Source organism: Miscanthus floridulus, chromosome 1 (genome assembly GCF_019320115.1).
Source record: "Miscanthus floridulus cultivar M001 chromosome 1, ASM1932011v1, whole genome shotgun sequence".
NCBI classification, from domain to species: Eukaryota; Viridiplantae; Streptophyta; class Magnoliopsida; order Poales; family Poaceae; genus Miscanthus; species Miscanthus floridulus.
This window is the reverse complement of record NC_089580.1, coordinates 109,530,250-109,555,112: the sequence shown is the minus strand read 5'-3', so window position 1 is coordinate 109,555,112 and position 24,863 is coordinate 109,530,250. Positions and strand designations below refer to the sequence as shown.

General features: G+C 41.6%; 1 protein-coding gene across 1 annotated transcript; it reads right to left on the bottom strand.

The window, feature by feature from the left end:
* Positions 1 to 157: 157 nt before the first annotated feature.
* On the bottom strand, positions 158 to 3,810 carry LOC136490936 (protein DETOXIFICATION 29-like). The gene is made up of 8 exons (XM_066487141.1): positions 3,454 to 3,810; positions 2,777 to 3,324; positions 1,522 to 1,608; positions 1,331 to 1,387; positions 965 to 1,203; positions 718 to 836; positions 502 to 588; positions 158 to 409 (listed from the first exon to the last, which is right to left on the bottom strand). Exons 1-8 carry the CDS (start codon positions 3,730 to 3,732, stop codon positions 248 to 250), a joined length of 1,578 nt encoding a protein of 525 aa, XP_066343238.1. The 5' UTR covers positions 3,733 to 3,810; the 3' UTR covers positions 158 to 247.
* Positions 3,811 to 24,863: the final 21,053 nt, after the last annotated feature.

The following is a 24,863-nucleotide window of genomic DNA, read 5'->3' as shown; positions in this document are numbered from 1 at the left end:
CGATATGTGGAGAAAGGAAACAAGGAGAAAATAAACCCAAATCTTATGAAGAGGTAAGGACCAGCTAAAAATTATACCGAGGGAAATTCAATCCAAATGTTATTTTGTAGGTTTTTTTTTAGACGTACGTAGTCCAAACTTGAGGGAGTATTTGGAATTTTTCAGAAAAAGAAATTAGATTTATTGTATCATCCTACTAAACAATGAAGAATATTGTCTAGAACTGAAGTCAATATATATCCCGTGATCAATCTGTGCGCACTAATTCTACATTCTTCTGGCTGTCATGCTGCGCCAACATTTTCTCTTGTGCAGGAGCCATATGATTATCCGTATGTGTTGTTTCCATCAGTGGCAGGTTCTCGTTGTTTCCTCCCCACTCCGCCATTCTCACTTCTGCCAGCGCGGCCTGCAATAGTCACCCAGTTTCATAGTACATAGTTTTGCGAAAACGCATTCACCAGCTATTTTGACAGGGAGTAAATTAAATGTGGTACGTACCTGTTTATCCCATTTTGTTGTGAAGATAATGGCAAGAAGTATGGACATTTGGAGAAACGTGCCTGTCAACATGCCTATCCATATGCCCTGCAAATTTGAATTTTAATTCCACAGATAAATGAATACAAACATTGCTTCAGCTGATCAAACAGCTAGCATTGTGGTTCATTAATGCCGAATAAATAGATAGTGATTTCTAACTGGATTTTAGTTTACCATTGTGCCATGTTTTAGCTTGAAGCCAAACAGGATACCCATTGGAATGCCCACTAGGTAGTAGCAACCGACGTTTATGAATGCCACAGGCACTTGCCACCCAGCTCCTACTGCCACGCCTGAAATAAAACAGACAGGAATTTTCTTTCATATATGTTTTCATACATATATGTCTAATTTAGACCAAAAACTAACTCAAACTCATTTGGCACCCTGTCATCATGCAAGTGAAGCAGTACTACCTTACCTGATAGTACAGGCCAGATGCTGCTCATGCAAACGGTGAGAGAGAGGAGATGCCCCAGCTTGGAAGCACCGTGTATCACCTCCTCGCTGCCGCTGAAGAGCTTCGGCAGGCTTGTCCTCCAAATGAGGACGACGCCCATGAAGATTGCTCCCATGACGATGGATGTTGATACTGCCACAAGCACCGCAAACTTCGTCTCCTTGGGCCTGTTTGCACCCAGCTCGTTGGACACCCTAATGCTGGAGAGACCACGGCATTTTTACTTGTCAATCAAATAATACATTAATGTAGCAATGCAACAATATATGTGAACTTAATAATCTCCAATGTTGCGTACTATATCAATTGGGTCTGTTTCCTGCATACCCGATTGCTGTGCTGAAGCCCAGTGCAACCATTATAGTCATGAACTCGAAGTTGAGGCTGCAGTAGGTTTTTTTTTTGTCAGAAGAAAGACGACGAAACCAATTCATAAATTAATCCATATATGAGGAATTATTGGTATCTCCAACAGATATACTACGTATGATTGTATAATTGCAATTAAACACACTCACCAGACAGACATGATATCGATTTGGAGTTTGGCCTGTTCGAGGAGACCCACGAAAATGAGAAGTGTCGTGTAGTACCAAAACTCCAAGCTGTGTATAATGCTTTTATCATAAGAACGAAGACTAGACATTGCATAACATGACAAAGAAACCATGTCCAACATAGCACAACCCACAAAACAAGGAAGATATATATGGCCTAGGAGAGCTCCTAAAATTCCTGTCACATCGAATGTTTAATATATGCATGGAGTATTAAATATAGACTAATTATGAAACTAATTGCACAACTTGCGACTAAGTCTAATTAGTCCATGATTTGACAACGTGATACTACAGTAAACATATGCTAATGACGGATTAATTAGGCTTAAAATTTGTTTCGCAAATTAGCCTTCATCTATGTAATTGATTTTGTAATTAATCTATTTTTAATGCTCTTTATTAGTATCTAAATATTCGATGTGACATAAATTTTAGAAGCGACTAAAGAACAAAAACACCCTGTAGCACTACACCTGTAGATGTAGTATACTCCTGCTAGTTAGCCTGCCAACCGTCCCGCACGGCACGGCTCGGGCCTGAAAAAAGTACAATCCGGCTTTACTGAGGTAGGCACATCACGTGGTGCTAGCAGGGCCGTGTCCTGTGTGTTGTGCCACCCGAGTGCTCGAGCCTCAGCCCATGCGCAACATGGCCATGTTCTGTGTTATGTCTCTCCGAAGCATGAAGTTGCATCATGCAACAGCTCGTCATCATGTCACACGAGGATGGCGCTTGGCGTATGCTAATTTAGAGCAGGCGAGCCTCTCATTCATAATGTCGCTGCTCCGCTCGGAGGCGAAGGCAGAGGCAGGGTAGGGCCGAGTATTGAGGATTGAGGTCAGAGGATCTAGAGGTAAGAGGGAGGGGGCCGGCCTAAACATGACTTGTGGTACCAAGGAGTTGTGCCAACCTGCACGGTGGCAACTGGAAACTGGCAACTGGCAACTAGACCGAGTCGTGCATGAGGTGCACTGAACCCCGTGCATGTTCCCGAGCTTTATGTACAACTATAAATATCGGCTTAAGATTACTTAATTAGAGTGTTTTTTAATAAAAAATAGTAAATATACGTGCGTAATCTACCTTGAACTAAAAATGCTAAACATTTTTTTAACGGGGGGGAGCAGTACATATATAGAAGTAAAATAAATTTCTGGAAATAAAGCTAATAATCCGGGCCTGCAATGTGGATCGACGGAGAGTACAAACAAACCAGATCATGACGGCCGACCCGAGCGACAGCTTGACGAAAGCGCCGAGGTTGCTGAACGCGCGCACGGTGAATCCCTTCCACGCGTCGGGGAAGCGGCCGCCCGTCGTCATGTAGGCGAACTGCGCGGCGACGACGAGCCAGTGGGAGACGTCCCCGGCGACGGCCGCCCCGGGGAGGCCGTACCCGAGCCGCGCGACGACGACGTAGGTGAGGACCGCATGCACGCCGAGCGCCGCGCCGGAGATGGCCGCCACGGCCCAGATCCTGCTCTGCGCCTGGAAGAACATGAGCAGCGGGATGTTGATGGCGTGCGCCAGCAGCCGCGGGACCGCCCACCGCGCGTACGGCCCCGCGGCGCGCGACACGGCGTCGGGCTGGTGGAGGGAATGGTGCAGGAGCGGCGCCGCGAAGACGTACGCCGGCGCGAGCGCTAGCGCGGTGGCGACGCAGATGATCCACGACTGCTGCGTGTAGACGCCCAGCCTGTCCAGCTGCCCGGCGCCGACGGCTTGCCCGCTCAGCGTGTCCAGCGCGCTGCCCATGCCATACTGCACGCGCGCGCGCGCGCGGTGGATCCAACATGAGCAAGATCGATGAGGAAATCAATCACACAACTATACCCATTGCATGCATCGCTTGCTGCTCCGTAGCTAGGCACAGGAAGGAATTAGACGCACCAGGACTCCATAGGCAGAGGAATCCAAGATGTTCTCGACGACGCTGACAGCCGCGAGCTCCACCTCTCCGAGGTGGCCGACGAAGGCGGTGGTGACGAATCCGATGGAGAACTGAAACACCTCCGTCAGGAGCGCCGGGAAGGCAAGGCGCCATAGCAGCCTCGACTCCTCCCAGCTCCTGCTCACAAGCCTCTTCATCATAAGGGCATCCAGCCCATGTGGATGTGGGGGTTTCTCCGCCTCATGCTCGAGCTTGCTGCTGCCTGGACTCGATGTCATGGGGGCATATACTACTTTCTTCTACCAACAAGCTCGCGCTCTCTTTGCAGTTTGCTGCAGGCGCAAGCGCGGGTCTGCTTGTTTCTACGCTCTTAAAATTCCTGTGACATTAAATGATTGATATATGTATGGAGTATTAAATATAGATTAATTACGAAACTAATTGTATAATTTACAATTAGGCCATGATTTGACAACTTGGTGCTGCAATAAATATGTGCTAATGATAGATTAATTAGACTTCAAAAATTCATCTCACAAATTAACCTCCATTTATGTAATTGATTTTGTAATTAATTTATATTTAATATTTCTTATTAGTATCTAAATATTTGATGTGACATAAATTTTAGGAACTACTAAAACCCAGCACCCCATAGATCCTTTTCATTTCGATGACGGAAACTGCAACGCCTGTGATTGCTCATGTCGCTCTCCTAATCTCTAGCTGGGAAACATCAAAATCCGTGAAAGATGTAGGCTAATTACTCTGAGATGCTATGATTTCCCCGTCCATGAATGTACGCATTTCTAGCATAAGGCAGAAATTTTTTGCCTAATGAAATCCTTCCAAGGCTTCCACTCCCTCATCATTTGAGTAAGGGGCCCAATAAATTAATGCCTGTCATTTATAGCATCATCAGTTACCTAACAAGGCAGGCATTAATTATGAGGGGCATCGCAATTATTTTCTCCTCCGTTTAAGAGCAAATTCAGAAGACTATGACCCCGTTCGCTGGTCTAAAACTTAGCTGAAAAATACTGTTCCGGCTCAATTGTTGTGAGAGAAAAATATTATTCGGCTGGTGTGGTGAATAGTAAATTGAGAGGGGGAGCAGCCGGCTAGCTGGTCTGAACCAGACCAGCGAACGACCCCTATGGTCCCATTCGATTTACCCCATATTCGACTTGTTTGGCTTGTTTTTTTAGCCGAAACAGTGTTTTTTCGCACTAACAATTCAGCCAGAGCAGTATTTTTCAGTCAATTTCAGCCAAGATTCAGCGAGCTGAACGGGGCCTATTATCTTTCCCTAATACTTACCAACAGAGATTTTGGTGATAAAAAATTCCTGCAATAGTATTTTCATTAGTTATATCCAGATTTGAGAATGACCGTTTAGAGTGCACAAAAGATATAGAAAACTGTTAGAGAATGGCCTTTATACAAATAGCTCTCGAAATGATGATTTAGAGAGTAAGTTTTAAAAGAGACCACAGGCGATGCTCTAATTTGTCCTAATAAAAACCCTTACATTTGTCCATAGAGAAAGTAGCTAGTAGCAAACAATCTTAGAATCTTAGGAAGCTAGGGTGTGACATCATAGCAAACTCAGCGTATCTTAGTAGATTAGGTTTGTTGGGGTCGAAGCCTATTTTTTTAGAATTACACAGTACAACGTAGACGTCCATGTAAGAAAAATGGACCCTAGGCCCATTTACTTTGGATTTTGGTGTTTGATGACCAACACAACTAACTTGGACTGATGAATTTGCAAACGATTGCTTTGCAGTTCAATAGGGTGCAAGACGTGACTTGGACAAAGACGACGTGATGATCCAATGATCAACACCATAAGCAAAACCCTAGAAGCACAAGAGAAGACCGAAGATATCAAGTAAAGTCCAAGCATGAAGACACGGACCAAGCCGTACGCAAGATCGCGAAGAAACGAGCTCACAAAGGTGACCGGATGCTGGCGGAAAGTGACTAGACGCTTCGATCAAGAGGCTCGACAACAGCAGGCGTCAGCAGCAGTGACCGGACGTTGAGTACTGAAATCGTCCGGATGCACCGATGCTACTATTCATCATCACCGGCAACATATTCAGTACTGACCGGACGCTGACGGCAAATCGACCGGATGTAGAACTACAGCGTCCGATCGTGTACAGAAAAGTTCCAGAGCGACGAAATTGCGATTAGACACGTCCGGTGGCATGTGACTGGACGCGTCCGATCAGGACGTGATCAGCGGCCGATCAGTAGCAGAAAAGCGGAATTTCATCCCCAACGGCTACTTTCTCAGTGGGTCTTATAAATAGACCCCCAACCTGTCATTTGAAGTGTGTGGAGCTGAGAAAAACATATCAAGGGTGTTGGTATACCATTTTAGTGATCTCCATTTGCATAGTGCTTAGTGATTCATTAGGTGATTAGCGTAGGTGCTTTACGAAGTGCTTAGGTTGATTAGACCACCGCTTATGTGCTTGCTCTAGGTTTAGGCCTAGTGTTTAGTGAAGTTTGTATATCTCTTACCATTCGGTGCTTGCGCATACCATTGTTGTACATCAGAGGCGCTTGTAGTCTTACGAGATCACACCAACCGTGGTTTTGGTGTGGCCGCCATCGTGTACCGGAGGGAACAAGGCCCGCGGCATTTCGGCCGGAAGCTTGATAGTGAAAACGGCGGGGAGCATTCGGGAGAGGCTTGTCGGAAGGCATGTCGAAGACCCACTTACGCGTGGGGAAGGCCCGAGGCTATCCACGGAGTTATCCAACTAGGAGCTTGGCCCTTGCGAGGAATTCCTTGCTAGGGGCTCCAACTAGAACTAGGGGAAAGCTTGCGCGCTTCTCGATACCTCGGTAAAAATATCGGAGTCGTCAACGAAAGTTTGCATATCTCTACCTTGCTCATTAGCTTCTGCATTTACATTGATTACATTACTCCTTTTGCGGTAGAGATAGCAATACACTAGCAAACCGTAGTTGCACATTTAGATAGTTTATCTTTTATATAGATTTTGCTAGGGTTAGAAAAAGAGGCCATAGTTTAGAGTTAGAGTTTTAAGTTGCCTAATTCAACCCCCACCCTCTTAGGCGTCACAGTCCCCTACAAGTGGTATCAGAGCCGGTTGGCTCAATTTGGACCTTTGGCTTAATCGTCGTTGAGCCGACGCTATTTAGAGTGGTTGGGATGGATACATCTAGGCCTCCGTACTTTGACGGCACTAACTTACCCTACTATAAAGCTAGAATGGTTTGCCACCTTGATGCGGTTGATTTTGGTGTTTGGAGAGTCACTCGTGATAGGATGAAACCCATTAAGAATCCCGATAAACCCGCAATGAGTGAAGAAAAGGAAATGCATTTCAATGCTAGAGCTAAGAATTGCTTGTTTGAATCATTTAGCATGGATGTGTTTAACCAAGTGTTCACTTTAAATATGGCACATGAAATTTGTTTAAAACTTCAAGAGCTCCATGACGGCACATCTAATGTTCGTGAGCAAAAACATTGTCTAGCTAAACAAAATTATGATTCCTTTATAATGAATGATGATGAGCTTGTTCGTGATATGTATTCTCATTTGAATCTAATAATCAATGAGCTTCGTTCAATAGGATTAACAAAGCTAGATGATGCGGACATTGTGAGGAAGATCATCTCTATGCTTCCATAAAAGAAATATGCAAGCATCATCACCATCCTTCACAACATGGAGGACTTGAGCATCATGACCCCAGCCATAGTCATTGGCAAGATAGTGGCATTTGAAATGTCACGCAAGATAGGTCAAGAAGAAGCCTCTTCATCAAGCAAAGGCAAAGCTCTCATATGTAGCGAGAAAAAGAAGATGAAGGGCAAGTAAGTTGAGACAAGCTCAAGCTTAAGCTCCTCAAGTGAAGATGAAGAAGAAGATGGGGATGATGATGATGATGATGATGATGATGATGGTGATGATTCAAGTGATGATGATCAATCTTCCTCCTCCACCTCTAACCTTGATGAAGAATCAATCAAACTTATCAACAAGGTGGAGAAGATGATCCAAAGGCTCAATGTCAAGGGTGTGCCCATCTAAATTCAAGATCTCATTTTCACCAATCAAAGAAATAAGCAAAGAAAGAGAGGATGCTATGGATACAACGAATTGGGGCACTTTGTGGAAGTTTGTCCAAACAAGCCCACACCCAAGACAAAGAAGAAGGCATGAAAGAACCAATCCCTCACATCAATAAGGTCATGGGATGATTCTTCAAGTGAAGAAGAACACCATCACAAGAGGCGAGGCCGCAAGCACTCATCATCAAGCTCCTCTCGTATGTGCCTTATGGCACGAGGTAACGAAAGCTCATCCTCTAGTAAGAGTGATAGTGATAATGAAATGCCTTCTTATGATGAAATTATGCAACAAAATCTTAATTATGCTAAAGTTTGCACTAGTCAACAAAAGAAGCTCAAAAAATTAAAAGAAAAGCTAGATAGTTCACAAGAAGCATACAAAACCTTGCTTGAACAATATGAGAACTTTGCTAATCTCAATATTGAACTATCTACTAAAATTGAGCAACTTGAGGCTAGTGCAACAACAAATGCATGCACAATCAATGATGAGCAACTTGTAAAGAAAAATAAAAAATTAAAAGAAAAGTTAGTTAGATCACAAGATGCTTATAAAAGTTTGCTTGCTAAAATGGAAACCATGTGCAAACATTGTGATGATCTAACTAATAAAGTTGCTAATCTTGAAGCCATCGGTACAACCCCCACCAAGGCATCTAAAAGAAAAAGTTCTATCTTTAACATGCCTAAAAAGGATGCTTCTACTTCTTGTAATAATTTATGTTTAGACTCATCCTTGTGCAACCAAGTTTGTGTTGAGAAAGTTATTGTAGATACATGCACACAAGAGGTTGTAGAGGAGAATGAGCAACTCAAGCAAGAAGTAGCTCGCCTCACCAAGGACTTGACTCAAGAGAAAGGCAAGGCGAAGCAAGCCCAACTTCATCAAGATAACACCATCAAGGGAGTGAAGAAGCTTGATGAAGGACAAACCGTGGTTTGTTACGTGTGTCACAAGGAAGGACACAAGTCCTATGAGTGCAAGGTGAAGAATGGGGGAGGAGCGAAGAAGAAAGAGAAAAAGAAAACAAGCAAGCTCTCCAACACCTACACCAACAAGGTGGATAAGAAGGCCTCCACACCTTATCTCTTGAAGAAGAAGAAAAATGACATGGTGGTGGCCATCAAGGTGAACAAGCAAGCCAACAATGGGGTTAAACGCTTTTCGGTGCCAAAGGAGATCATTTCAAACATGAAGAGCACCAAGAAGGTTTGGATCCCGAAAGAGAAGTGAGAAGTCCAATGGACTTCAGAGAATTTGGAGACTTGGCAAAGTATGGATGCATTTCAAGGGGTGCATCATGATGGACAAGATTATTGCCAAGTGGGTTACTGAATACTATGGACCCAAATTCCCCTTCCCATGTTAGGTAACTAGATTCAATTTGTTTCAAGTGGTACTAGATTTAATCTCCTACAAGTGGCATCTTTAAGCATCTAGTTACTCTCCATGCCTAGGTTTGCATTTGTATGCTTATATCTTTTGTTATGCATACACTAGGTATATCTTATGGTTGGCTTGCTCAGTTTCATTCTTATCCCTTGGAGCAATCCTACATAGTTTAAAATTGCTTAGGAGCACGGCACATAGCTTATCTTTCGATTGTTCATCTAATATGTGCCAAAGTCTAAATTGTAGATAATTTCTCCCGAATATTGCCCTAAAAAATAACTCTCACATTCATGTGATGTCATCTTTCAAGTGGTATTTTTTATTCTAAAATCAATGTGCATGTTTCCTACAAGTATTCCATACTTGTGTGCACAAATTTAGGGGGAGGATACTCTATAAGTTAGATGCTTTGAGACTAACACCTTTTCAAGCTTATGTTGTGTGTAGTAGTCTCATTGCAAGGAAAATAGAGTCCCCGAAATTAAGCATCATACTTTAAATATCCACCACCTATTGCAAGTGATAGAAATCAAATTGGTTTCCACATGTGGTATTTCTAAATAGATATCATCATATTGATTTCATTTTGATATTTATATGCTTTCTTAATGCATTATATAGATTAAATTCCCTTGAGCAATAATTTGCCAATTATGCATATGGTTTGCCTTCTACCATATGTATGCATATATTTAGGGGGAGCTTAATCTATATAATATGAGAGTCAAATTTTGTGACCTATTACACTCTACACACAAAGGATCACGAAGTTTGACCCTCCCTTGTGCTACTAATGTCATCCTTTTCAGTGTTTGATTCCAAAGGGGGAGAATTTAGAGGACTAAAAGCAAGCATTAATTTGTAGGACCAAAAGCTAGATCATAATAATTTACAAGTGATAATGGTCCGAGAAAGGGAGGATAGTGGATTATGGATTAGTCTATGTAAAGGGAAAATTTGTAGGAAGCAAGGCTTAAATCCATAATGCCACATGGGGACATTTGCAAGGGCAAGATAAGTTTTTATGTGGTATCCTTTAGTTTTACAAGTACCATCTTTTTGCATCATATAACCTTGCCCCTTGTTAGCATCATATAACCTTGCCCCTTGCATTGCATCCTAGCAAGTAGGTAGTTTTCAAATTTCAAAATTCTATTATTTGCTTGCTTTGGTCGTGTTGTCATCAATCACCAAAAAGGGGAAGATTGTAAGGAAAATAGACCCTAAGCCCATTTACTTTGGATTTTGGTGTTTGATGACCAACACAACCAAGTTGGACTAATGAATTTGCAAGTGATTGTTTTGTAGTTCAATAGGGTGCAAGACGTGACTTGGACAAAGGCAACGTGATGATCTGATGATCAACACCAAAAGTAAAACCCTAGGAGCACAAGAGAAGACCCAAGATATCAAGCAAAGTCCAAGCACAAAGATAGGAACCAAGCCGTATGCAAGATCGTGAAGAAACGAGCTCACAAAGGTGACCGGACGCTGGCAGAAAGTGACCGAACGCTCCGATCAAGAGGCTCGACAACAGCAGGCGTCAGCAGCAGTAACCGGACGCTGAGTACTAAAATCGACCAAATGCACCGATGTTACTGTTCATCATCACCGGCATATTCAGTACTGATCGGACACTGGCGGCAAATGAACCAGACTCAGGACTGCAACGTCCGATCGAGTATAGAAAGGTTCTAGAACGACAAAATTACGACTGGACGTGTTCGATGGCATGTGACCGGACGCTGGCAGCGTCCGATCAGTTAATCGCAGCTCTAACGGTCGGGACGACTGGACGCATTCGGTCCGGACGTGATCCGCGTCCGGTCAGTAGCAGAAAAGCAGGATTTCGTCCCCAACGACTACTTTCTCAGTGGGGCTTATAAATAGACCCCCCAACCGGCTATTTGAAGTGTGTGGAGCTGAGAAAACATATCAAGGGTGTTAATACACCATTTTAGTGATCCCCACTTGTGTAGTGCTTAGTGATTCATTAGGTGATTAGCGTAGGTGCTTTGCGAAGTGCTTAGGTTGATTAGACCACCGCTTATGCGCTTGCTCTAGGTTTAGGCCTTGTGTTTAGTGAGGTTTGCATACCTCTTACCACTCGGTGCTTGCGCGTACCATTGTTGTACATCAGAGGGGCTTGTAATCTTGTGAGATCACACCAACCGTGGTTGTGGTGTGGCCGCCACCATGTACCGGAGGGAATAAGGCCCGCGACGTTTTGGCCAGAATCTTGATAGTGAAAACGACGGGGAGCATATGGGAGAGGCTTGCCCGAAGGCACATCGGAGACCCACTTGCGTGTGGGGAAGGCCTGAGGCTACCCACGGAGTTACCCGACCAGGAGCTTGGCCCTTGCAAGGGATTCCTTGTGAGGGGCTCCAACGAGGACTAGGGGGAAGCTTGCGCGCTTCTTGATACCTCGGTAAAAATACTGGAGTCATCGACGGGAGTTTGCATATCTCTGCCTTGCTCTTTAGCTTCCGTATTTACATTGATTACATTACTCCTTTTGTGGTAGAGATAGAAATACACTAGCAAAACCATAGTTGCACATTTAGATAGTTTATCTTTTTCATAGGTTTTGCTAGGGTTAGAAAAAGAGGCCATAGTTTAGAGTTAGAGTTTTAAGTTGCCTAATTCACCCCCCTCTTAGGCGTCACAGTCCCCTACAACCCACAACATGCATGCACATTCATCCCTATGAACACACGTACGCAAACCTACCCTATGAGCATAGCCGAAGGATTGAGCTGGTAGATCTCGAGATTCACAAAGTCACTGCGGGCGCCTCGCAGTCGACGGAAACATCGCATAAGCCTGTCTATTTGAATTCAAGTCAACTTAATATTGGTCCTCGTATTTTTTAAATTTATTTAAAGATTTAATATTATTATATCTTTTAGTGGTAGACAACGAACCCATGACATCAAAATAACTATAATAGTTTCATTAGTCATAAGATCTGTTGATCTAGCCTAGCCTTTTAGAGAGATCATAGGTGTAGAGTATTTGTGCATATATGTATGTGAGCATCCACATTATTTGTGATATATTTAAATACAAGTGTGAGATCATAAGTACACAAAAGCAACCTGAGCAAGCAGTTCATAATCTTAGCAGTACATAGCTAGAATCCAATGGTCCTATAAGGTTTCAAGGAGATGTACATGGGTGAGCAATACTTGTTGCTTGCTCAATAATATATGAACTTTGCTTAAAGAATTTCTGGTCCACTTGGCTTCAATAAATCATGTCATCTTGTAGAGTGAATTTTTAATTTAAATTAAGGAAATTTGCCTAAAGAATTTCTAATTTACTTCGTCGTCATATTTTAATTTAAATGCATGAGCAACCACTGAACTTATGGGTCCATAAACTTATTAAGTGGTGCACTGTACAATGGTTGCTATGGTCCAAAGAAAGACTTGTGGTGCACCATTTAACAAGTTTAACTACGTGTGGTGTATCCCTTAACAAATTTAAAGACCAAGAAATATGTTTTTCAGTTTGTGGACATAAATGAAACCCTTCACAAGTTTAGAGACAACCCATGCATATAACTCTTTTGATTTTTAGAAGATTAATTAGTTTCCACATTCTTGGTATAATTTTGGCATATGTTTTCACAAATATCAGATCAATTTTTTGGGTGTACATTTGGAATTTAATAATATAATATTTTTTATAGGATTAGAAAAAGTCATCATGCATGTTCATGTGCTAAACATATCTAGGGCCTCTAAGAGCATCTCCCAGAGCCTTTCTAAAACCTACTATCTAAATCATCATTGAGAGAGTTATTTGAGTAAAAATCATTTCCTATATCTTTGCACTCTCTAACAGCTTTTCTATATCTTGTGCGTACTTTGGAGAGTCATTCTCGCTCTCTATCTTTGGCTAGCGAGAAAACCAGAATATATAGAGGATTTCTATATTTGGATATCCAATTGAAGAGGCTATTGGACGGTATTTTTTTTTACCAAAATCTCTATTCTTGTAAATTATGAAACATATAAAGAGTCTCTTGGAGTTGCTCTAAGGGTTACTTTGTGGCTATTTTTGTGCAGTTCAAATTGGACCTTTTAGAAATGGACACAAGGAGAGAGAGAACATTATATATAGTGTCTCTTACAACTAAGATCCCAAGTAGCTGATCATTTGACAAAACAAGTGTTCTTGAACTGCAAATGCAATGATCTGAAATATTCATTTTGATCAAGGAATTTAACTTTTCACCAAAAATTCATTAAAGAACATACACACAACATATTTTAAGTTATTGTTTTAGGTGATGCACAAAATTTTGGCAGGAGAAATACACAAAATTTATGATATTAAAGTTGGAAGTTAATTGCTGAAATATAATTCATTATGAATTTATGATTGTTGTCCAAGTATAAGCCGCAAATATACTTCCTTAGTTTCATTATACTCCCTCCGTCCTAGAATGATAAATAAATTTTATACATGAAAAAGTCAAATTTAACAAACTTTAACTAATTAGTATAAAAGTTTTGTTAGTGTTTCGCACCGTCGACTTGTAAATTTAGTTCATGAGTAGGGATTAGATAGGGTAACACATAGGACACAAAAGTTTATACTCATTTAGGCGAGACATTGTTGGTATTTCTTATGCTCAAGTGATTAATTCTGCAAGCGCACAGATACCGTTGTAGCACTTTACCAGGAAGTATTCCAAGGTATCATATTTGTTTTATCCGCACAGCAGTGGTGATTAAGAATATTAATAAATATGTGACTTGACTATTGACTATATCACAATTAATATACCAAAATCTAGTTGGGGTAAATGATACAAAGGGGGCAGTATGACAAACACAACAGAGTCCCACTAAGATATATGTAGATAGCTAGCCTAGTTGGGAGGCCAATGAGATGAGTGTAAACATCATTAGTTATCTATTACAATGGTCTAAGCAAGCATACACCAAAATATATAACTAAGTACATCTAGGTACTAGTGATCACACACCAAACATATGGGAGGGTAGACCTGGCCGACAACAAAAATAGGTGAGAAGGATGTCAAACACTTCTTGCAAAGAACTCTATGATTTAAGAACCCACCTGAATATAGTGGACTACAAAGGCCAGACAGGGCTGTCACCACTTGCTAACTACCACAATCATGCATGGGGTGAGCTGCAAACCAAGGTATCCAATAGCCTAGAGAACATTTATGCTATGGTACAGTACTCTAACCCCACGCGACATAGGCTAGAGCAATCAATACGAGCGAAGTACCAATGGAAAGTTATGATAGTACTAACTAGAGACTAGCAATGCTTTGAAGCTTGATCTACTTTGCCTCGTTGGTAGGTTTGAAAATGGTATGGATATTTTCTGACCATATACGAGACTAAATCTGCTTAGAGAGGTTTAGATCTATCCGTATCCTAGTCTGGATATTCAACATCTGATATTGTGTCTATATCCGAATATTCAAATCGCATATCTATGATGTCGATATCCAATCATATCATATTTGGCATGGTTGACACTATTCATATTCGATTCCAAATCTACAAAAAAATATGAAAACAAATGTAATATCAGTGATATCCGTCTGTATCCGATCTGTTTTCATCCCTACTCGTAGGTGGTCTTGTATATTTCATTACCCTCTAGAAGTATGTCCCATATCAGATCTATGAATGCTTTGAAGCTAGTCCATCTAGTGGAAGGTTGCCTTAGACTACAAAAGATTATGTGATGTTAACAACTTTGTGTAATTCTCCTTGCAACTAGGATATATAGTGTCACCTTCATACATTACACTAAACTTTTTAGTTTCTTCAACACCTTATTGGTTTAATTATTGTTTGCCAGCGAGTAACACAACATTTCTCCCATGTCGTTGCCCATTTGTGCTAATTTTTAGATGTTATCAATGATGTCATCATCATAGTGGTCTAAACCCATATCATCTACAACCGTCCATGCTTATATATAGAACCATGTGTTCATCAACACGCTTGTTCTCACATCTATATCGATCATTAACACCTTACTCACCATGCTTATTCTAGCATCTATAGTCATCCATAAATCCTTAAATCATCAGATGAGAATGCACTTGTAATAAACTCAATATAGTTCCACACTCTTCATTGTTGTTGATACAAGGGAGATAGGAACGAGGATGGGAGATATAGAGGGGCTAAAATGATGATGGATGTGAGAGGTATACACCACCATATAGTAGAGTTTAGTAGTAAAGGGATCATAAATGTAATCAACAACACTTCATCAAAGAGAGTTTCATGATCTATGTTAGGACACATCGCAAGCAATGATGCAACAACACCTTCTCCACCATTGGAAGATACAAGGGAATGATCTATAAATAAACTATATTAAACATTGAACATAATGGAAGTAAAATTTATGAGTACAATAATCCACTAAACATCGAACTACAATGAAGAACATATTACAGAAGTTTTTGTGTTGTATTACCTTGCAATTAAAATGGAGCTCTTGAGGCTTGTTGAGTGACTGCAAAAATTGATTATAGAAGGAAGGATGACACAAGGGCAGCACTGAATAAGATTGATCAGAAGTGAACCAAGAAGAATAGATTGTACAAGCACATCATAACATGGGATTATGTAAGGAAAGTTCAATGCTTTTCCATAGTTGTCAACATGAGTCACTTCAAAGGTGAAGATCTAGAGAACATGTTCTCACTAGGAGCATTGATCCTCTAGCAAGAATTGACATATACACAAATTAGGGCATTTGTTAGATGTAGAAAGTTGCATTGGAAAGAAATTGGGCTGGTAAGTACTGACCTCTCACCATAGGAATGGAGCAAGGCTACACTGAGTAGTGTCTAATGCAAGTAGTGAATTTGTGTATGATGGGAGCTGAAGAGATTGGTGATTGCACGCAGAAGCTGTGGCCTTAGCTTCTAACATTGTGTAGCAATGTGCACTAGTTCAATAGTGGCGCACGGTGCCATGTGTGAGTGCTAGTAGCATGCTCTTTGTGGGTAGAGCATACAATGTGGGTAGTGTAGCGCTGCCAATATGTGTGGGGCATGCTAGTGGAGGACCGAGTGGGATAGGGATAGTGACACAGAGGAGGCGGGGTGGCAAAAGAGAGCGAAACATGCATTAGGATGGATTCTTGAAATGTGTCCAGAGTGGCATCCAACAACTACCACATATGAGACACATCCTTAAAGCATGTTTGTGGGTTTCAAGGCATTAGAGACATGTCTTCTTTAGCCACATCTTTTGATGGCATTCCCTATAATCTAATATAAGGATATATTGAAGCGCGTCTATGATAGGAATGAACATTAGAGACACATCTTACTTGGCCCACATCTTTTATGTGATCCCCTCTCACCCATCAGAGACACATCATAATTCACCTCGTCTCTGATGATAGGGGACCACATCAGGCATGTTGGTGAAAGCTCTAGTTTGGTTTTGGTGAATTAATGAAACCCTAAGCGCTAACACTTTGCTTTAAGTGAACATGAGATAGGGTAGCACATTTCAAGTGGTGAAGCAAATGGTGAAGATCATGATGATGGTGGAGGCCATGGTGATGATCAAGTGCTTTGGGCTTGAAAAGAAGAAAGAGAAAAACAAAAAGGCTCAAGGCAAAGGTATATTTGATAGGAGCTTTTTGTTTTGGCACTCAAGACACCAAGCGGGTGTGAGTGTGTTTAGGATAGATAGCCATACTATTAAGAGAGGTGAAACTTGTATCGAAATGCAGTTATCAAAGTGCCACTAGATATACTAAATCATTGCATATGCATTTAGATTCTAGTGAGTGCTAACACCCTTGAAAATGTTTGTGAAAATATGCTAACACACATGCACAAGGTGATACACTTGGTGGTTAGCACATTTGATCAAGGGTGGCAAAGTTGGAGAAGTGGAGGCACTATTTTTCAGTGACCAGAAGCTGCTCTGGCAGTGACCGGACTCTGTGCCTACGTCCAATCTTCACTACGCAGTGAGGGTTGCATTTGGTCCTTCGACCGGACGCTGAAGGACATAAGGACCAGACATGCAGGGGGTGCATTCGGTGAACACTGACATAACGTGGAGGAGTTGGCCAGAGAGGACCGAACTCAGTGCTATGTCCAATCACCCCCGAACGGACACGCCCGATCATCAAAAATCCTCTCTGGTGCCTTACTAGACTCGACCAAACTCCACATTGTGCAGCGTCCGATTAGCTAGCTGGTGTGTTAGGTTGTTGGTGTGGTGGCATGGGCAAGTGCGTGAATGGATAGCATGTTGGCAAGTCTGGTCTCAGCGTAGTGCGTCTGGCCATCACTTAATACGCGAGGGTTTGAATTTGACCTTTGAGATCATGAGGACGAGGTTGAAAAAAGGGACATGTTGATGGCTCTCTACAATCGGACGCTAGGCATTGAGTGTTTGGTCACCTGGACCGGCACGTCCGGTCACCCCGAGTTGGGCTCTGTGTTGAGCCCAATGGCTCTATTTTGTGGGGGCTTTTATTTAAGCCTATGGCTGGCTCTTGCTCACTCTCTTGGCCATTTCTATTGAGAATACATCCTAGTGAGCATAGCCAGCACTCTCTAATTCGCCTTGCTTGATTGTGATCATCATCTAGTGAGATTTGAGAGCATCCAAGTGCATTATTTTGAGTGATTGCATCTAGAGGCACTTGGTGATTATGTTTTGCTATGGATTTTGCTTGTTACTCTTGGTGGTTGCCGCCACCTAGATGGCTTGGTACAACGAGGATCATCAAGCGGAGGAAGGTGATTGTCTCTAGCTTCGATCGTGGTGATTGTGAGGTGTTCTTGACCTTTCTCCAGCGGAGAGCCAAAAGGTACTCTAGTGGATTGCTTGTAGCTTGTGGATCCCATCTTGTGTTGTTTGTGCAGCACCTGATTGTGAGTTAGGCATGTGATGCCTATAAGCAAGTGAAGCTCCAAGTGGGTGAATCGCTACAACAAAGACGTAGCTTGCCAGCAAGCAAACGAACCTTGGAGATAAATCATTGTGTCATCAATGTCTCTGGGTTTTCATTGTGATTGATTGATCATCTCTTGCCATGGCAGTATAAACTTCACTACCACTCTTGTATTTACATTCTTAGTGTAGCTAAGCTCTTTAGTGTAACTAGTTTTGGGAGCTACCTTGTGTCTTTTCAAGTTTGGTTAGTGAGGCTCTTTAGTTAGTCTTTGAGAGCTCACTAACTTAGTGGTAGTGACTTAGCCTTATGTGTGACATAGAGACTATAGCAACTAGAATTATAGTTAGGTGGCTTACACTTTTAGTAGGCTAGCACAACACTCGCTTCGCCTCATAATTGTCTAACCAGTTGGCTTAAGTGTTGTTGTAGAAATTTTTAATAGACAATTCACCCCCTCTAGCCATTAGGACCTTTCAAGTGGTATCAGAGTCATGGTCACCGTGATTTGAGGCTTAACAACCTATAGTGTGAAAATGGCTCAAATCAACAACACCAAGAAGCCACCCTAATTTGATGGCTCAAATTATCCATATTGGAAGGCAAAGATGACCATCTATATCAAGTCAATCAATAGAAATGTGTGGAAGGTGGTGGGGACCAAATTTGAGGTAGCTGATCCAAAGAATCCCACCACAGCCGAAGAAGTGTTGCTCCAAAACAATGATATTGCTCTTAGTGCCATTCATGATGCATTGGATGAGAGAACATTTGAGCAAATCAAGAACATTAAGATAGCTCATGATGCATGGAAGAAGTTGGAGGAATCATTTGAGGGCACTCAAGCGGTGAAAAGGTGCCAAGGCATACATCATCAAGGAGAAGTTTGCAAGCTTTAAGATGAAAGAAGATGAGAGTGTGCCAGAGATGTTCCATAGGCTTCAAGTGCTTGTCAATGATCTTAAAGCACTTGGAGAAGAGGTGAAGGACAAGGACTTCTCCCACAAGTTCTTGAGATGCTTACCAACAAGATTTGGCACATTAGTCACTATTCTAGTGAGGACTGGTTTGGACACCATGACACCAAACCAAGTGTTGGGAGATGCGATGACTGATGACACATATAGAGATGATGAAGAGAAGGAAGAAAATAAGAATGACAAGAAAGATGAGAAGAAGGATGAGAAAAAGAAGCATGTGGAATTCAAGGCCACATCATCCAAGGGCAAGGCCAAGCAAGACACATTAAGTAAGATGAATGCTCAAGCTTTGATGAACTTGATGATGAGAAGAAGGGTCTCTTTGTGAAGAGATTTGGCCAATTCATGGTAAAGAAGGGCTATCGTGCAAGATGGAAGACGTCCTCATCCAAGAACAAAGATGAAGTAAGAAGGTGGTTCAAGTGCAATAGCAAGGATCATCTTATTGTGGAATGTCCATACAATAGTGATAATGATGATGACAACAAGAAGAGCACGAAGAAGGACAAAAAGGAGAAGAAAGAGAAGAAGGACAAGATGACCTTCAAGAAGAAGAAGAAGGGTGGTTCATATGTGGTCACTTGGGATAGTGATACTTTCTCAAGTGAGGATGATGATAGTGATGATGACAAAACCACCAAGAAGAAGGCTCTTGCAAGCATTGCCATCAATGAGAAGCCTTCCCTCTTCAACACTCCATCTACATGCTTCATGGCTAAGGCCACTAAGGTACAATCCGATGATGAGAGTGATGAGGAACATGATAAAAGTGAAAGTGAAGATGAAGATGATGAACCAACTAAAGATGAACTATTTGACATGTTAGAAGATGCTAAAGAACATTTTGACATTAAGAGAAGGGAATGCAAAAGATTGTGTAAGGAACTAAAAGCCCTTAAGCAAGCCTTTGATGAGCTCAATGCATCTCATGAGAGTCTAAAGGAAGATCATGAGGAGCATGGCAAGGCTCACAAGAAGCTTTAAAAACCTCATTCCTCTCTACTTAATGAGCAAAATGAGAAGAAGCATGTTTGTAACATGTGAAGTGGGCTTAACTTGTGACATAATTGAAGAATTATTCTATAAGCCTATTATTGTTGGTTCCACTAACCCTTCTTATAGCACTTCCACTTCTAGCTCATCTAGTAGTGATGGTTTCACTTGTGATGCCTTACTAATGGTTGAGAATGAGACATTTAAGAAGGAGGTCAATGAGCTCACTCGCACCCTAGGCAATGCCTATGGTGGTGAGGACCACTTGCTTATGTGCTTGGGTAGCCAAAGAGCATCTCTATACAAAGAGATATTGGACTATACCCCCAAGAAAGGCAAGGTGACCTTTGCTCCTCACAAGACTAGTTTTATGAAGAACAATAGTCGGTTTTGCACTAATTGCAAGAAGTTGGTCACAAAGAGCATGATTGCAAGAATAAGAAATCACATGCTAATGTATCCTCAATCAAGTTTGATTCTTGTTATTTGCTCACTAAGGGTGCCAATGGTGTGATGGCTAAGTTTGTTGGTACATCCATGTTGGGCCCAAAGAAGAAGGTCATTTGGGTACCAAAGAGCTTAGTGACTAACCTTCAAGGACCCAAGCAAGTTTGGGTACCTTAAAAGAATTGATCTTCTTTTGTAGATAAATTACAAAGCCACAGGAAGGCATTGGGTTCTTGATAGTGGGTGCACTCAACACATGACCAGTGATGCAAGAATGATCAACTCATTCAACAACAATGATAGCAATGGTTATGATAGTATCACATTTGGTGACAATGGCAAAGGCAAGGTTAAAGGGCTTGGTAAGATTGCAATATCAAATCACTTGAGCATATCCAATGTGTTGCTAGTTGAGAGCTTGAACTTCAATTTGCTATCTGTGGCTCAATTGTGTGATCTTGGATTTAAGTGCATATTTAGAGTAGATGATGTAGAGATCATGTATAGATGGCTCAAATTTGATCTTCAAATGCTTTAGATATGAGAATCTATACTTTGGTTGATTTCAATGCTAGTGAAACTCAATTGTCAACATGCTTGTTCACTAAGTCTAGCATGAGTTGGTTATGGCATAGAAGGCTTGGTCATGTTGGAATGAAACAATTGAATAGGTTGATTAAGCATGATCTAGTTAGAGGCCTAAAGGATGTGGTATTTGAGAAGGATAAGCTTTGTAGCTCTTGTCAAGCCAGAAAACAAGCTAGAAACACCCATCCTAAGAAAAGCATAATGAGTACTAGCAAGGCATTTGAGTTGTTGCACATGGACTTGTTTGGGCCAACACAATATACTAGCATTGGTGGAAACAAATATGGCTTTGTGATAGTGGATGACTATACTAGATACACTTGGACATTCTTTCTAGTGGACAAGAGTGATGTGTTTAGAACTTTCAAATCATTTGTCAAGGGCATTCACAATGAGTTTGAAACAACCATCAAGAGAGTTAGAAGTGACAATGGTAGTGAGTTCAAGAATACAATAATTGATGAGTTGTGTGATGATTTTAGAATTAGACATCAATTCTCGGCCAAGTACACTCCACAATCAAATGGCCTTGTTGTGAGAAAGAATAGAAGACTTATTGACATGGCAAGGTCTATGCTTAGTGAGTACAATGTGAGTCAATCTTTTTGGGCCGAAGCAATCAACATAGCTTGCTATTGTAGCAACCGCCTCTATTGTCACCAATTGAAAGAGAAGACACCATATGAGCTCCTGAATGGTAGAAAGCCCAACATTACATATTTTTGGGTTTTTGGTTACAAATGCTACATATTGAAGAAAGACACTAGATTGGGCAAGTTTGATAAGAAATGTGATGAAGGATTTCTAATTGGCTACTCCACTACAAGCAAAGCATATAGAGTTTGGAATTTGGCTAGTGGTACTCTTGAGGAGGTACATGATGTTGAATTGATGAAACCAAGGGTTCCCAAGATGAAGATGAGAACTTGGAAGATGTTAGAGGCATTCAACTTTCAAATGCCATAAAGAACATGGATGTTGGTGATATTAGGCCAAGACAAGTGGAAGATGAAGAAGATGACAATATGCAAGTGCTCTCTAACTCCAATGTGCAAGTTGATACAAATCAAGCTAGTTCATCATCTCAAGTGCAAGGTCAACAAGTGGTTAGTACATCATCTCAACTAAGTGCTAGCAATCAAGTTCCAATACTCCAACCAACCAATATTGCAAGGGATCATCCATTGGACACTTTTATTATAGATATTTCTAGAGGTGTACAAACAAGATCAAGATTAGCTTCATTTTATGAGCATTTTTCATTTGTATGATTAATTGAACCAAAGAAGATAAAAGAAGCATTGAAGGGTGTTGATTGGGTTAATGCAATACATGAAGAGTTGAACAACTTCACTAGAAATTAAGTATGAGAGTTAGTTAAAAGACCAAAGGGACACAATACAATTGGAACCAAATGGGTCTTTAGAAACAAGCAAGATCAAGATGGGATTGTAGTTAGGAACAAAGCAAGATTGGTAGCACAAGGTTACACTCAACACTACTAGAAATATCCACTTCTATGACGAATATCTTAATGATGAATCCAAAACTGTCATAAAAAATTTCTTTTTATGACAAATTTTTTTGTTTTGTCATAGATCATCGATGATGATCCTCAAACCCCCCTTATTTTTGATGAAATTGGGTATCATCACAAAAAACGTCACAAAACAGCATAGGGTTTTGTCATAGATCACTCACACGACTATTCCTACTCATCTGTGATGATCTTATTCAGAACTATGATGAACAGGGCTTTGTCATTAAACTAATTACTCATCTGTGATGAACAATATTCAATTTGTAATGATGGCACTTTGTCATAGATCTCCACACAATACTTTCTCTATCAGACGTGTACCTATGGGACCTACAGTTACTCATCCATGATGCTTGCAATTCGTCATAAAAGTCTCCGCTCGATCCTTTCTCCATGCAACGTGTACCTGTGGGACCCTTCTCCATCTAACCTGTGGGACCTAATGGCTTACATGTCACGTGTACCTATGTGGCCTTTCTCCATTTCGATCCAACCTATGGGACCCGACAGCTTGCGTGTCACTTGTGCTTGTGGACCCTTCTCCATCCAACTTATGGGACCCGACGACACCTTTCTCTATCTCCATCTGACCCATGGGACTCGACAGCTTGCATGTTATGTGTCCAACTTGTGGGACCCCAATGACACCTTTCTCCATCTCCATCTGACCTATGGGACCTTTCTCCATCTCCATCCGACCTATGGGACCTAATGACTTGCGTGTCACTTGTCACCACCGGGGTTTAATAAATTCAAACTAAAAAAAACCATGAGACCTAGGAGTCAATCCCAGGACCTAGAGCAAGGAATAGAACGTCTTCACCACTATGCTAGATGCCTAGTTGTGTTGACATGTCTTTGGAGTAGTATATGTTCTCTATGTGGATAGGTTGACTTATATATTGGATATATCCCCTGCAAGTGGAAACAAATCTATGCCCGTTGGACTTTTGATGGCGGTGGCAGCAATGGAGGATCCCCAGTGTGCTGTGGTGGCTCAGGCATCCTTTTGGTGGCTAGGTGGCGGGTCTTCCTGATGGAGCGTGGTGGCATTAGAGTCCGTGTCTGTCGTGTGCCATGATCACTGTTCGCCTAAACGGTCGTTTAGCCTATTTACACACCGTGTAAACGCTACACAATGGTGCGCCATTTTTGTTTAATCACCCGTTTACCCCATTTAATTGGCCGTTTAGCCTGTTTAATGGGACGTTTTGCCCGAATAATGGCTAAATGGTAGGTGACTGACTGTTTACCGTTTAGCGTTTAGGAAAACACTGGCCATGATAGAGGTGATAGATCCAATCTGCATGTCTCCTTTCTCGCCTTTTCTTGTTCGCTTCACTATTTTGGTCCTTGCTTGAACATGAGGTATATAAGAAACATTGTAGCATTTTAGATCTGGTTAGGCCAATGATGATGAAAAGATCTAGGAGGTGGCCCTGGTTGGTTTTCTACCAGCACGTGTCACCTGCAGATCTGTCTAGGTAAACAAATAGACCCTTCTCTTCTGCCTTAAACTATTTTTTTGTCCAGTGCTTGCTTGATTCTACATTTCTATTTCGTATGCTCTAGTGCCAGCAGTGAGTCCTTATGGTATTTTGAACTTGTAACATATCTGTGGCCACATTTCTGTTGCAACGATGTCTACATGGACATTGGACGTATTAGGATGCAGCTCATATGTTTGCTTTCTATGTCTTTGTCAATGAAATATGGTCGGCAGTCTACTTAGGGGTATGCCCAAGGTAGTAGATTATTGGCAGACAGGTGCACAAGCTACGAACGAGATGGTGATGCAAGACAGACATGAGGTTTTATCTAGGTTCGGCCGCCATGAAGGCATAATACCTACATCCTACGTCTGATTGTATTGCTGTATGTAAATGAGATGATTTTTGAGAGGGGTCCCCTGCCCGCCTTATATAGTCTGGAGGGCAGGGTTATAGATCTAGAAACTAATCCCAACCAGTTACAATTGCCATAGGTGGCCGGATAAGGATTCCTATTCTAACTGACCAGGATCTTGCTTGATCTCTAAGTCTGCCTTGATTCCTTGTACAGGACTCCGAGCAAATCGGCTGGGCTATGCGTCGTCTTCTAGTGGGCCAGACCCCCTGGTCTAGGCCGGCCCAAACCTAGCCATAAGGGTATAGGGGTTAATACCCCCACAGCTAGTCCCCGAGCACCATGTATTATGTTGTGACACGCCATTTGATCTTCTTCGGCTAATGCGGTCTGTCTTCATGTCATCTCCAACTGGTTGAAACATTGACCAAGCAAATGTGCCAGTATTCTAGTCAGCACAGAGAGCAGTAGACCATGATTATAGCCAAAGATTCTAGTTGTCTGAAGAATGCATGGTACTCTAAAGAAAAAAAGAAAAAGATTTCTTTCCTAATCAAG

Excerpts from the sequence above, each read along its gene's own strand:
- LOC136490936 (XM_066487141.1), bottom strand. The coding sequence starts at position 3,732 with ATGACATCGAGTCCAGGCAGCAGCAAGCTCGAGCATGAGGCGGAGAAA. Across the intron at positions 837-964 it reads CATCTGGCCTGTACTATCAG|GCGTGGCAGTAGGAGCTGGG; the intron begins GTAAGGTAGTAC and ends GTTTTATTTCAG. Across the intron at positions 410-501 it reads CAACAAAATGGGATAAACAG|GCCGCGCTGGCAGAAGTGAG; the intron begins GTACGTACCACA and ends TGACTATTGCAG.